The sequence below is a fragment of the Verticillium alfalfae genome, genomic scaffold (genome assembly GCF_000150825.1).
Source record: "Verticillium alfalfae VaMs.102 supercont1.4 genomic scaffold, whole genome shotgun sequence".
Lineage (NCBI taxonomy): Eukaryota > Fungi > Ascomycota > Sordariomycetes > Glomerellales > Plectosphaerellaceae > Verticillium > Verticillium alfalfae.
This window is the reverse complement of record NW_003315035.1, coordinates 1,329,414-1,343,077: the sequence shown is the minus strand read 5'-3', so window position 1 is coordinate 1,343,077 and position 13,664 is coordinate 1,329,414. Positions and strand designations below refer to the sequence as shown.

Below are 13,664 nucleotides of genomic sequence, written 5' to 3'. Positions count from 1 at the left end.
ACCTTGGCCCCTGACGAACCAATATATGAGTGCAGGTTCAAGCGCAGGTTACGTGCACCTGCGTCTGCAAATGCATCACGCTTTCCAGCGAAAACGAGGGAAGCTGAGAAGGGGGCAGGCGCAGACAAAAATAGACGATGCATCGTGTTAGCAGGCGACGCCGACGCTGGCAGGCCCTCGCGCCGATCCTGGGGCGCTCATACTAACAGTGGGGCCAGGTATAGCTGCAGATCTGGCGGCTGTTTCCTACCTCCCACCTCGTATCCGAACAGACCACGATGGAGTAAGAACATCTTTTTTGCTGCAGCTGCTGGGTCATCCTGGTCACCGTCAGCTGCGTTGGGTCAACGAATCTGACTTCTAGGAAAGGCGACCGCCCTCCCATGCCCCAAGCTCCAAGCTCGAGGTGCTCCTTCCCCACTAACCGTTGCTTCAGGGCAATGGAGCAACCGAGTACAGCCTGACAGCAGGTGCCTGTCCAGCGTACTTTCTTGTTTGGTGTCTAGTCCAACCTACAGATTCTGGCAAAAGTGAACACATACAAAACCAATAGAAAAATTTCAGCTTCACACCCGCATGCTTCTCCACCACAGTCACTAAGTTTTGTAGGCAGGCCAGGGCTGTACCAAGATTGACGAACAACGCATTGCCGCCGCCACTGCAAGGTCGCAGTGGCTGCTGCCGGCATCCGTTCAGGAATTGTTTCCCGTCACCCCCGCTCACCCCCTCATTGGCGATTCACGACTCTGTTAGCGACCAGTCAATGATATGAGCCTTGGGGGGGCCTAACAGACGACAGTCTGATGTTTCTCTTGGACTGATGCACGACCACGCGAACTGGCCACTAATCCTGGATCGGTCCCCCTGATCCGCTTTCTTTACACCCACCTCCTCCCTTGACGACCCCCGATGACCTGGCTCTGGCTAGCTTGTTACTTTTTAGCCTCCCTCGTCTCGCTTCAGACTTGAACCGACCAGGACAAGCCAGCCGGATTGATCTAGGCGCGCCCCTCTTTCGGATTGTCCTGACATGGCCTCGCCTTGGCCCGCCTCTTAGCGGCCTCTCTCGGTGGCTTCTCTTTCCACGCTGCTTCTGCCGGAGTACTCTACCGGGACGGACGGTCGTGAACTTACTTACTTGCACCGTCGTCACATCCCGTTGCACTCCCCCTCCCTTCTCTCTCCTTCTTTGTCGTCCATTAATGCAATCCATCGCGCCAGATCTCGTGTCACGAGCATCGTCACTCTCGTTTTTATTCTTCTTCTTTCCAATCCATTCTACGGCACAAGAATTCAGTAATATCCAGCAGACAGACCGATCGCTGGTCACCCCACCTCTCAACACCTCAACCATTATCGTCACCAATAGACACTTCAGCGCATGCGAGGGCCAGAAGTAGTCACAGACATATCACACGTCGCATCCCCGCCGCCCCGAGGACAAAAATAATAACCCGTCGATTATTGCGCTTGCAACAGCGTAGCCCGCTTCTCTTGCGTTTCGCTGATATACCGCTTCCTTTTCTTTGTGTGCTCACTATTCTTGTTTGCTCGTCGGCAGGACCCACCGTGATATACATTCACCAGGAACATTTACCGACGCCAACTATACCGACAAAGGCCGGTCTCCCACCCCGGTATTAAAACTGGCCATGGCCTCTGCCACTGCCCGTCGGGAGTCCGCCGCCTCTGCCCATCCTTCGAGGTCCTCTAATATGGACAAGATGCTGGAGTTGGAACGCAAGTGCAAGGTAATACCTCCTGCACTTCACCAATATCACCTCCGTCTGGCTAACATTGCATTCCCCTCGTAGATGGAACGGCTTCATCAGACACCGTTGATGAATCCTCTGTCGCAGAACCCTCCGTCACCCTATGAGCAATCTCACCTGCAACCGCTTCAGCAACGCACTAGCACCATGCCTCCGCCTCCACGCGCTCCTTTGCTGGCCCGCCGAAGAGATTCGTCCGTCCCTTGCGACCTCCTCGCCACTGCCTCAAATTCTCAAACTAATGAGGTCGTTGGCTTGTCCATCACTGTTCCTCCGCCACCCAACCGCAACACGCCTCAGATCGAGCGAAAGACTGAGCCACGGCCTCAGGCCAAGGTTGAACCTGTACCCACAGTCGAGGCACCACTGACGCCCCTCAAGTCGTCTAGCAAGACTGTTACCTTCATGCCGGGTGAGAAGGATGAGGGAAAAGACGACGCCTCCTCCATCTGCCAGTCTCCCAGCTGGGAAGGCTATGGGCAGCGCAAGAAGGAAAAGAAGGACGAGGCCAAGCAGCGACGCAAGGACGAGAAACAGGCTGAAAAGGACAATAAAGAGGCAAAGAGGAAGTCCACCACACGCCTGACCAAAGCCCCTCCTACACCGAGCCACCCGCCCATCACCGAGAGATCTTACTCGAGTCCTGCCTTGACAACACAAAATCACACTCGTCGCTCCAGCTCCCAAGAACCAACGCCACCGCTGTCTGCTCGCCCTAAACATGGCAGGTCACGGTCTAGTTCTGTGACGTCTCAGCTCCGTCTTGCCCTAACCGGTAATTGGGGCAAGGAGAAAGAATCTGGTTTCGTCGGAGGTCTCAAGTTGGATCAAGAGAGGGAAGCCGCCGATCGTCCTGCTGATGGCCACAGCACACAGGCGGTTCAGAAGTCGTCACGCAGTTCGTCTCGTGACACCAGGTTCAACTTGAGTTTACCCAAGGCCCACTCTTTTGGAACAGGATCGCGAGCCTCGAGCCAGACTCGGCCCGGACTGCCCCGCCAGATGTCCGCTGATGGACAGTCAAATGTCCACCCACTCCTCCGCCGAAAGGGCGCTTCACCCATTTCCATACGCTCATCATCCCGGTCTGAGATTCTCATTTCGCCTACTGCACCACCGATGCCTGGACTGAAGACACTTGAGCAATGGAGGACCCGTCCCAAGCCCAAAGCGCCTGAACAGGAGCCCATGACGCCTGAGGAGGCACTTAAGGCGTCCGCGCAAGAACTTGTCAAGGCCAAAGAAGAGGAAGCTGGGCTCGCTCTTGGCAGCCCTGACACGGAGGAGCCGAGGCGAGGACGCCAATTTGCGAACTACGTCCGTCGTTCACGATGGCAGAGTTCAGAGCGGGCGGGCTCTGTGGTGGTGGAAGAAGGTCGCACGGCAGCACGGTCCCATTACCCGCCTCAAGCGAATCGTCAACATCACAGCCGTGCATATTCGCTAGCTAAGGACCGAGTCTCAACGACCCAGGGTTCTTCTACCCCACGGACTAATCGCTCCGGTGAGCCTCGTTCACCCGGAGACAGCACTCCTGAGGTAAACCGCCTCGGCGACCGCTCGACTTCGACCGACAGGTTGCCATTCACCCCTTCACTGGGCCCTAATGGGTTTAAAAGTGCCATGCAGGCCGCTCTAGCCAAGGTCAGACCGACATCCAGACCACCTACCGCGGCTTACTTTGACCGCCCTCGCCGTGACGCCTCGACGCCCGATTCCAGAGCTACATCTCGAACATCCAATCGCGACCGGCTGTCGCACATGCCAAAAGCAGCCCGTGTCCTAGGCGAGTACAATGAAGAAACCATGAGGGGACATGATTCCGCGCGACCCTCGTCGGCGTCTTCTTCTTTCTATGCCGATTCGATTCACTCGCCATCATCAGTAACGACGCCGAATTCTTCACGCCCCCAATCGCACAAGGGCTTTCCTGTTATGGTTGGCGAGGTTAGCCAGGGTGCGACGGGTCACTTTCTTGTGACCAACGATGAGAGAGCATGCCAGCAGTCTCAGCGTGGCACCATGACCTCGGCATCGAGCCCAATGACCCCGAGAAGTGTCCTTCCAGGGCTCACTCAGATAGTCCAAAAGGACAATGCGGGAGAGACCGACCTGGAGCAATTCGTGCGTGAGAGTTGGGATAAGACGTTGAAGCACGCAGAAAACGATGTCGAGTCATTCACGACTTGCCTGACACCACAAGAAGCAGACGAATCCAAATCTTCTTTGGTCTGCCCTCCTATGTCTGGCTCTCATGACCAGGTAGAGCCCAAAGAGGAGAGCACTCGGCTCGAAACGGCTCCGAACACCCTTGCCCGAGCGCCGAGTCTGTCTAAGAGCCAGTCAAGCCCCAACGTCGCCAAATGCGGACTCGGCCCGGACTCGGCCCCGGTACCACCTCCGCGATCCAACGCACGTACCAGCCCTACCGTGGGACACACTTCCTCCGTATCCCTCCCGGATGCACTGACAATGACATTCGGTCCGTATCGCACGACCGACCCTGCCGTGCCGCGCCCCTTGCGAAGCCCCCGCATGCCCGGGTCCCCCTTGGCTAAGATGCTCGTCGAGTGCTGCCAGTGTCGGTTCTTCCACGACATGCCGAGCCGGGTGTACGAGTGCATGGCGCGCCCCGACGCCACTGCTGAAGACTCAGCCCTCGGTGTCAGCGGCTCTATCACGACGTCAGTCAACTGCCCCTGGTGTAAACATGGCATGACTACAGGATGTTGCAGGGGCTATGCGGCCGAGGTGTATCTCAAGCAGAGGCTGCACTAGGTGCAAGCCGCGCTCAAATGTGAAGGAACGGTACGAAAAGGAGTCCTGGATGTGTTGCTGTAGATGATGGTGGGCGGGAACTTGCTTGGACCTCTAGAAATGAGAAATGTGTTTATTACGTGTACATATACAAGGTCTTTGCCGCCCCTTATAGATGATATTATCTTCAATTACAACTTTCACAGCTTCAGCATGGATGACTTGAGGAGCATAGTACATGCTAGTGGTGACACATAATGTGGGTTGTTGCTGTGCACAAGGTAGCTTTTTCCCTTCACTTGTATGCAACACTGGGCGATTTGGACAAGTACGATGGCTCAGGTAAACGCATCAAGGCAAGGAAATGGTATCTCGCGTTACTCCATGCGTATGCTCTTCAACGACGTCAGCGCTGGCGACCAGACCTGCTGGCCCTCTCCATCCCCTGTCCTTTTCACGTCGAAGACCCGCCTGGTCCCTGCTCCGGCCTACTAATTTTGAGGCTCTCTTCCATGGCCTTCCTCAGGTCCTTGTCGTTCTCATCCTCGTCCTCGACTTTGGCCTTGCCCTTTCCATGCTGAGATCGAAAGCTGTCTTCGGCTAGGCTCTGCTTCTTGACATACTCGAGCACAATGTCCTCCTCCGTCCTAGCCGCCTGGTCCTTCTGACGGAGATCTTCGTGTGCTGTCTTGGACTCCTCAATCGCGCGGCGGAGCTCCTCGTCGTGGTCGGCCAGGTTGCTGCTCTTTGAAGCTTCGATGGCTCGTTTCAGGTCATCTTCGTGCGTATCGCCGTGTGCTTGGCCGCTCGGAATCTTGGACGCCTCTAAAGCGCGCTTAAAATCTTCGTCATCATCTGGCGCGCCCTCGCCTGGCCTGATGCCGGCCGAGCTCATCGTCAAACTCTGCTGCATGGCCTTTTCAATGAGCTCCTGGTACTCCTGATCCGTGATTTGAAGATCTTCTTCCCCTTCGTCCGAGTCGGCGGCAGGGTGGTTCGTGCCCGGAAGACCCTGTCCAGAACTGCGCATCTGATTGACGCTCGCGCGGATGGCCTGCTCGACTTGCGCATCCTCTTCAGGATTACCACGCGACGTCTCGGCCACAGAAGCCCGGATGGCTCTCTCGTAGTCTTCGTCTTCAGCTTTGCCGTGGGCCGAGCCGCCAGAATCAGCACGACCTTGTTCAGATAAGAAGGATGGAATCTGCAGATCAACCTGAGAGGTCTGTGACTTGTTCTTGCGCGCATGTAGGGCCTTGCGCTCATCGAATGAAAGGTGTTTTGTGTAAGAGAAACCTGTTCTGGGCGGTTCGTCCTCTCCCGGCAACTCAGCCGGCTCTCCGCGAGCTTGACGCTCAGCGCGTTGCCGCTTCTCTTCCTCCTTCTGCTCCTTAATCTTAAGTGCGTGCCACTTCCGGAGATCGTACTTGACCTTGTTCCAACGGACGAGGATATCCTCATGCTGTTCGGGAAGGGAATCGTTGAGTTCGAGCTCGCCTTGTTTGATTCGAGATGCAATGATGTAGTTCTGTACACTGCTCGCAAACTGGTTCCGGAGCGACGCGTGGACGCCTTGCATGGTGTATGCTGGTATGGACCAGAAAGCTGTCAAGAAATGTCAGTCTTGGATATGGCCGCATGCAAAATTCACATACCTGCGGCGGGCTTCGTCATGATGCCACCAATACCTTTAGCGAAGCCCTTTGCCAGGCCTGCACCGCCCTCTTTTTGGGCTCCTCTTAATGGCTGGGTCACCAGACCAGAGATGCCGTCGTATAGACCTAGACCAAACTCTTTGCCAGCGACCTTGAGCCCAGTGGGCAAATCAGTTACCTTCTCAACAGGACGAACTGTCTCATCTCCGTAGAGCTTCGGCACGTTCCTGAAGCCTCTCGCAAGGCCGAGACAAAAGTTCATAGGCGACTTAACACCTGTCGTCACTATGCGACCAACACTCTCACTGGCACCCATGACCCGTTCTGCTGTCTCGTCAAGCTTAAATCCACTCGATGACGATGTCTTCCTATTGTTGGCGGGCTTATCTTGGGGCTTCAAGCGATCAGCGTTGGTACCCAGCTCTTCGGTGGAGGCGGTTGAATCGGTGTGGGTGAGCTGAGTTTGACTAGAAGCCGCGGGACCGCTAAATGTCGAAGAATTTGATGACATGATTTGGCTTGTTTCGGTACCTTGCAGCTCGGCCTTCAAATATTCGGCATCCTCTTGAACTGTTGGATGCTGCAGGCTGGAGAGCGAGTCGCTGGTGAGCGCTTGCTGTGAGCTGCCTCTTTCACCAGAGGATCCAGTCGGAGTGGAATCAGCCTGCGGTGTTGACGGGCCTGACTCTTCCTTCTGCGGTTTGGGGCGAGACTTGAAGAGCTCGCGAGGGAAGTCAGCGATTGCCATGCCAATGCTGCTGATATCTGCGACGAGCGAGCATGTAACGGCGGAAACCGGATCCCAAGGTTGCTCTTCAGTATTGTACTCTTTAGGTCGAAACCTCGGTCATGTTAGATTTGCAAGGTAGGAACGCGTGGGAATTTCGCTTACAGTTTCAGATCTGTGTACTTGATCTGCTGCTTGTTCACCAAAACGGCTGCAGCAAGAGGGCTCAATGCGACCTGCGTCCGCCTGACTCTCCACGCCGCTGTCCGACTAGGCGCCAGCGCACATCGCAGGTCGTCGACATTGAGATGGCGATGGAAGCTCTTTCCGCCTTCTTCGCTACCCTTCTCTTCGCGAATCTTGTCACCCAGCTCCTGCGCGCGAGCTTGGGTCTCAGACTTCATGCAGTAATTCAGAGCATCCGCAAGCTTCTCGCTCGTGAGATCCTTGTACGGTATAGGTGCAGGACCGGCTCCAGCTCTCTCGACCATGGCGCCCCAGAATGGCTGGTCACCAAAGAAAGGCACAACGATGGTGGGCTTGCCTGCCTGAATACCTGCGGCGCTGGTTCCTGCGCCGCCATGATGACACACGGCGGAGACATGCTTGAACAACCAATCGTGAGGAACGTTGCCAAGCATGAAGACACCATCAGGTACTCCAATCGACTCAGCTCCCAGGCCGCCCCAGCCCTTGGATACCAGGGCTCGAATACCGGTGGCCTGGACTGCTTCAAAAATCATTGTAGTGAGGGCGTTAGGGTCATCCACGACGATTGACCCAAATCCTATGTAAACTGGGGGCGGACCGGCCTCCAGAAAAGCGGCCAGATCAGGGTCAGGGGTAAACGAGGAGGCGAGATTGAGGAAGAAGAAGCCTGAAATGTCGATGTTGTTGCCCCAGTCATTTGGCTTCGGAATGAGTGCCGGCGACCAGCAGTATGTGTAAGGGATGCGCAACCTCGTCAGCAGACCAGGAGCCCAGATGAGGGAGATGGGGTCCAAATCCAGAGCCTTTGCTCGGAACCTGTTGATGACATCGCCGAGACCTTGCCATGTCATCATCTCTACTAGAGCATAAGATAGGTAGCTTGTCATGACAGCATCCGTGTTGGTCGACTGGATGTTGGCGAGGGGATGAGGGAATGCCCGAGTTGGCGACCAGGGCATCGTGAACATCATGTGCAGCGGGATGCCTAGCTTCTCGGCAATATGAATGTGAGCAAAGCTCGGAGGGTTCGCAATGATGGCATCCGCCACAAAGGGTCGCTGATCGCCCGGTCTGAAAACCTCAGTCTCTTCGAGAGGCTGGTCTCTGCGATGCTTCTTCGGCGGCGGTCCGAGCCCGTTGCCAGCCTCGATGCAGGACCTCCAACAACCGAGAAGTATATCCTGGATGCCCTTCCTCCGCTTGCTGATCTCACCATTTTTGAGGGCATCAAAGCCCGGCATGAGACCTGGATTCTTGACCATGAAAGCCATGAGTTCAGCAGGGTCGCCTCCTATACAGAAAAACTCGAGCCCAGCGTCTTCGACGAAGCTTTGAAAAGTAGCGTGTGTTGCTATACGAACACGGTGCCCATACTCGAGCAATATCTTGCCAAGTGCCACAAAGGGCTGAACGTCGCCTCTGGATCCCACAATCTGTATGACGATGTTCATGGGTGGCGGCGGCGTCTGGCCCGGCTGACCACCGAGACTGGGTGGGATGTAGGCCGGAGGGAGGGGAGCATCGGCGACGTTTTCAGCGAGCTGTTGCCTCAGAGTTGGGGCAAGCAGATCAGTGAGGCGCCTGTTCTTCTGATTGATGTTGATGTTGACTCGTCCATCCTCTGTCGAGCGTCAGTTGTTTGATTTTCAGAGAGCCCCGAGGGCCGGCAGCATGAGCGCTCACATACCGGTAACACTTGCGCCGGCTTGAATGCCGGACTGTGACAGCTGAATCTGGTCATGAAGCTCGCCGTAAGCGGGGGGTGCTTCAGTCTCCGCCTCCAGGTCGGGCAGACTGAAGCCGTCAGAAGAGAAAGCGATGCCAGACTGTTGTCGTGCGTTGGGGCGCGGTCTGGTATGCGCCGTGTCAGAGTTGCTCGCACCCGTCGGTGCAGAGCTCCCTATGGCGGTCTTATCAACGGCCATATTGGCTGGTGAGGCTTGCAGACGTGGTACAACGTCAAGATCCCCGAGCACGAAGCGTGTGCGTCCAGGTGCTGCGTAGAAGCAGTGCAAGATAAAGACTCCTCAAAAAAGGCGGGATGTATGGAGAGGTTACGAATGATGCTTCGTCATCTAGGCGGCAGCTTTGTGCAAACTCTAATCAAATGTGATATCGTGCCGAGTCGGTGCCGGTCATGAAGCTCCACGTCGTGTCCTCCAAGGGCTGGTTGGTTTGAGCGTGAAGGCTGTGCAGGTGTGGTGCGCGATTCAGTTCAGTGTAGGAGCCACTGAGTCCCAAGAGCGAAATGACGAAGACTGAGAAGGCAATAACAAGGGGGGCCCGCCAGATATGTATACGATGGAATTCAAAGAGGGACAACGCAAGGCAACATGGCATGCAGCTAGGATAGGTAGCACCTTGTGGAGGCAAAACGAGGCCTAGAAGTCAGGCGCTCTGCGGCAAGAGGTGGAAACTGGGCGATGAGGGGGAGGGGAAGGTGCGCGAGAAGGCAGTGACGTACGATGCTGATCGCCCCTCCCCCCCTGAGAGCTGCACTCCAAGGTACCTGACGCTGACAGAGTGCCCTGGCGGGATGCACAGCAACCTTCCAACCATCTGCCAGGTCAAGCGAATCAGGAGCCAGCTGCGCTCCTTCTCGCCCGGTTTCCAGATCCAGCCATTATGGCGTAACCTACCATTTTCACTGCCACCACGAGTGGCATGTCAAACTCGCATCTTACCGTCTCATTTAGCATGTGCCTTCTGGAGCAGGTGAAGCTCAGGGCCGTGGCTAACTTGACAACGCAATGACTTGACGTCTCTGCTTGTCAACCTGATCAAAGTGCCCTGTTCCTTGCCCACCTTGCAACATGTCATGTCCTCTTGTAAGGACTTCGAGGTAGCACCTGTCGGCTACATGCAACTACACACCAACACGCAAACACACTCCACGGTTCAAACTGCAAAGGGCGTCAAGATTCCTCGCCTAGACATCCCCATGAAACTGGTATAATACATCCCAACCACTCCTCCTGCACAACCGCCCCTGGTACCCGTGCCCGATGCCGAGGCAAGAATGGTGACCCCAACAGGAGGCAAGAGAACGTGCGCCGTCCATTAGAGCAGGCCCTGAACAGAAAAAGAGTCGTGCCTGCTTTTCTTTTGTTCGTCTCGCCGCACCCAGGATATCCCGCAGGGCTCGAACAACCGCGTCGAAAAAGGGTCGCAACCGTGATGCAGTCGCGCTCGCTTCTCCAAGCTGATTTTATCGGCTCAGCCCAATCGTTGTCAATTCATCCTCGTCAATGAGAGCGCGCGCCGTTTAGCTGGAAAACTTCCTGGTGACCTTGGCGATGACTACAGTGATGTGTTAGAAAATGATGTGTATAAAAGTGATGCGTGTGGTTTGGCGGCAAAGGCAAAACGTACTGTGCAGAGCGACAACGCTGAAGATGAAGACGAGAGACAGAACGAGAACGACGACGGGGTCGACCTTGAGTCCGGGGGACTCGTCGGTGTACAGCCCTGTTGAGAAAGCACGAGTTAGCAAATCACGGCCCGCTTGACATTCTCCCTTTTAACTGAGATTGGGCGTACTCAGCATGGTGCTGGAGCTGCCGCCGGCGCCGGCGGCCCTCGTGCTGCTTGGCCTGGCATTGGCGATCTTCTCCTTCTGGTCGGCGGCGGCGCGGCGACGGATGGCGGTACGGGGGCCGCCGGGGATCGAAGGCGACGAAGGGCGGGCGATGCTGGCGCCGGACGCGGCGGGGGTGCCAGCAGGCGAGGCGGCGCGAGGAGAAGACTAGAAGTAGGCCTCCGTGTCAGTGGACTGGTTATGTTGTCTTGGGTAGGTCCTCGCGATGGGCCATCGTGGCCTCGTCGCGGCGAGCGTGTCCTCCTCAACGCCCCCTTAGGAGATCGGCCATTGTTCGTGACGCTGCATTTCGGGACATACCATTGTAACGGTCAAGGAAGCGGAGGGCCCTGGGTATCACTGCAGGATGGTCGGGTCGAGTTTGATGTGGGAGGGGATGGATGAATTAAGCTCGGCGATGGGAAGAAGGCAAGGAGGTTGATGGGGGCAGGACAGGTTTGTCTCTCTCTGCTACTGTTGGACACGGACACCCACCCAAAAGAGGCCACATTTTTGGAAAGGGGACCTACCCGCCTGGGTCGCTTGCAGTGGAGCGCGTGCGGGCGAGCTGCCACCATCGACCAGATGCGAACCGGCGCGCCGATGTTCTTCCGACGCCTGCTTGATTCCAAAGGCAAATTCCAGGCCTCTTGTCCGTGCCTCTAAGCTCCACCCGACCGCGCCTGCATCTCTCCAGGTTTCCCCACTGGCCACCCGCCATGGGATGTGATCTGGCCCCCTTCCCCTCACACGTGAATTCCATCTGAGTCGTACCCTTTCGGCGCATCAGTCATTCGGGTGCCGGTCAGTATTCAATCAGAATGAAGAAGAAAAATAGCAAGAAGCCGTGGAACGCCGACAGAAAAATCACTTCGTCATGTAAATAACAGTCAAATCCGGTAACTCTTAAATTGGTATGGTGTACGAATGACGCGGTATTTGCTGCCGGACGCTGCTCCTTGAGCTCGCCAGCAGCTCGACGCCATCTTCTGCTCTCAAGCCAGCCGCATCTACTGCGGTCTGGAAACCACTTCCTATCGACTGGCTACTCACTCCCGCGCAAATGCAACGACGGAGAGCGGGCCTGCTCGCAATCTCGATCATGTGCGTGTATGGACTGAAACAATGTAAAGCTGAGTAAAAAACAACAACACTGCCTGACGAACCCTCCACCACTGTCCGTCATCATTATCCCAAAAACGCACTCAAAGCCATACTTCTGTCGCCCACAATGGGCTCCAACACATGCTATCTAGTCCTGCCACAACGCGTGTGAAGTCGGCTATGTGTTCAACCTGTTTGAGCGGGACTGGTATCAATAATCGATAGAGCATTTGTTCGCGTCGTGAATCGGTTTGGGGCTTTGTAAGGGCACCGTGTTGTCGCCAATGCTCGTATATAGATTAGACAGTAATACATCTACACCAAGAAAAAATAAAGCAGAATCGCAACCGAAACGCCTGCCGCTATGATGGGGGCGGAATCCCGTACCCTTGGGCGGGACTGCGAACGAGAAAGAAGAGAAGGGGATGGGGGTATCATCAGAGAGTGACATCGAGGACCAGGCTGACGTCTTGCACGTTGGCGCCTGCCAAGTCTTCGAGGACTGGGATGAGATCAAGCAGCTCGTTGTCGTGGGCGTCCGAGAACCAACTGCTGATGGGTACGGCGTGTTGCGGGTGGAAGATGTAGGACGTAGGAGAATTGTCGATGATGATCGTGTCTTTCAAGTCTCGTCCCACCTGGGAGAGATCCTTGACGTAGTTTCCTTGGTGGTTGTAGCAGCTCTCGCGGAAAAGCCTGTGGTGAACGACCTTGTGGATGTCGAGCTGGTCCAGAAGGGGGTCGCCGTACTGAGAGGCGGCGTCAGTCAATCAAACACGATATTTTTAGTAGAGCAATGTAATCTCACCTTAGAGACGGATGCTGTGAAGACAACGACTTCATACAGCTCACCGACGCGCTTCATGAACTGGTCGACGCCGGGTCGCTTGATGACGTAAACGTTGTGGTAGTTGCCCTCAATCTCAACCGGTATGGTGAAATCAGCCTGGTGCAGGATCTGGCGTTGTGTTAGCACGCAACGAGCTTGGGGAACCCTGAGAAATCGCTCACCTTGAACGAACTGTGCACGAGTGTCTCATCGAGGTCAAGCACAAGACACTTCTTTCCCTTGAATTCGGGTGCGATGGGAGGCAAGAGCGAAATCCTTTGCGGCTCTGAAATTGGTAATTGCGCGGCCTCGGCGTTGCTCACAGGCAGAGGTGGGATACTGGTGGTGGGCGCCGGACCCGGAGGGGGAGGTGGGACTTGACTCGACTGAGATTCGGGCGTGGGGACTTGACCCTGTGCCTTCTCTTCAGCTACCTCAGGTATCGTGGCATCGGCCATGACTTCGTCGCCGTCAACATCCTTGGTCGTCGTGGGAATGTCTTCAACCGGCGCAGGCTCGGGTTTCGTGTCGGCGGACCTATCAACCGTAATAGCCGGTGCATCCGCGACGCCGCCGGCTGCCGGCTGCTTGTGATCAGAGCTCTCTGGAATCACTGGCACGGGTTCGTCAACGGCCGTGGTGTTGGAACTCCGCTTGCCCTTTTGTTCGGCGGCCGTCATTGGAAGTTCTGGTTGAGGCTGCTTCTCCTGCAGTTGGCTTTTGCTAGATGAAGGCTGGTCCTGTGGGGTCGCCTGCCTAGACTTGGATGTCGTCGGCCTAGCTGGGAGCCTGTCAAGTTTGTGGACACCCTGCTCGTTTCCTTCCAAGGCCTGCGCGCTGTCGGGAACCCCGCAGCATCCCAATAGGGAAAGGAGGCCGCCCTTCTTCTTCTTCTGGGGCGGGTTTGTGGGCGAATTCAACTGCGAGTTTCCGGGTGTGTTGGTCGGCTCAGTCTCAACCCCCGATCGGCGGCTGGAAATACTGCCGTTACGTTGACCGCCCATGATGCTGCTTCGAGATCCTTTAGACCTGT

At 56.0% G+C, this 13,664-nt stretch overlaps 4 protein-coding genes across 4 annotated transcripts; 1 reads left to right on the top strand and 3 right to left on the bottom strand.

The window, feature by feature from the left end:
- Positions 1-1,652: 1,652 nt before the first annotated feature.
- VDBG_03843 (conserved hypothetical protein) lies at positions 1,653-4,550 on the top strand (the record flags this gene model as incomplete). The annotated part of the gene is made up of 2 exons (XM_003005844.1): positions 1,653-1,751; positions 1,815-4,550. 2 exons carry the CDS (start codon positions 1,653-1,655, stop codon positions 4,548-4,550), a joined length of 2,835 nt encoding a protein of 944 aa, XP_003005890.1.
- A 433-nt stretch (positions 4,551-4,983) lies between these two features.
- VDBG_03842 (CHIP6) lies at positions 4,984-9,046 on the bottom strand (the record flags this gene model as incomplete). Its single annotated transcript, XM_003005843.1, has 4 exons — positions 4,984-6,134; positions 6,185-7,026; positions 7,077-8,742; positions 8,809-9,046. 4 exons carry the CDS (start codon positions 9,044-9,046, stop codon positions 4,984-4,986), a joined length of 3,897 nt encoding a protein of 1,298 aa, XP_003005889.1.
- Positions 9,047-10,386: 1,340 nt separating this feature from the next.
- VDBG_03841 (predicted protein) lies at positions 10,387-11,022 on the bottom strand (the record flags this gene model as incomplete). The annotated part of the gene is made up of 4 exons (XM_003005842.1): positions 10,387-10,421; positions 10,494-10,589; positions 10,662-10,866; positions 11,020-11,022. 4 exons carry the CDS (start codon positions 11,020-11,022, stop codon positions 10,387-10,389), a joined length of 339 nt encoding a protein of 112 aa, XP_003005888.1.
- Positions 11,023-11,594: 572 nt separating this feature from the next.
- Positions 11,595-13,635, bottom strand: VDBG_03840 (phosphatase PSR1; the record flags this gene model as incomplete). Its single annotated transcript, XM_003005841.1, has 3 exons — positions 11,595-12,551; positions 12,611-12,760; positions 12,814-13,635. 3 exons carry the CDS (start codon positions 13,633-13,635, stop codon positions 12,240-12,242), a joined length of 1,284 nt encoding a protein of 427 aa, XP_003005887.1.
- Between the last annotated feature and the right edge of the window lie 29 nt (positions 13,636-13,664).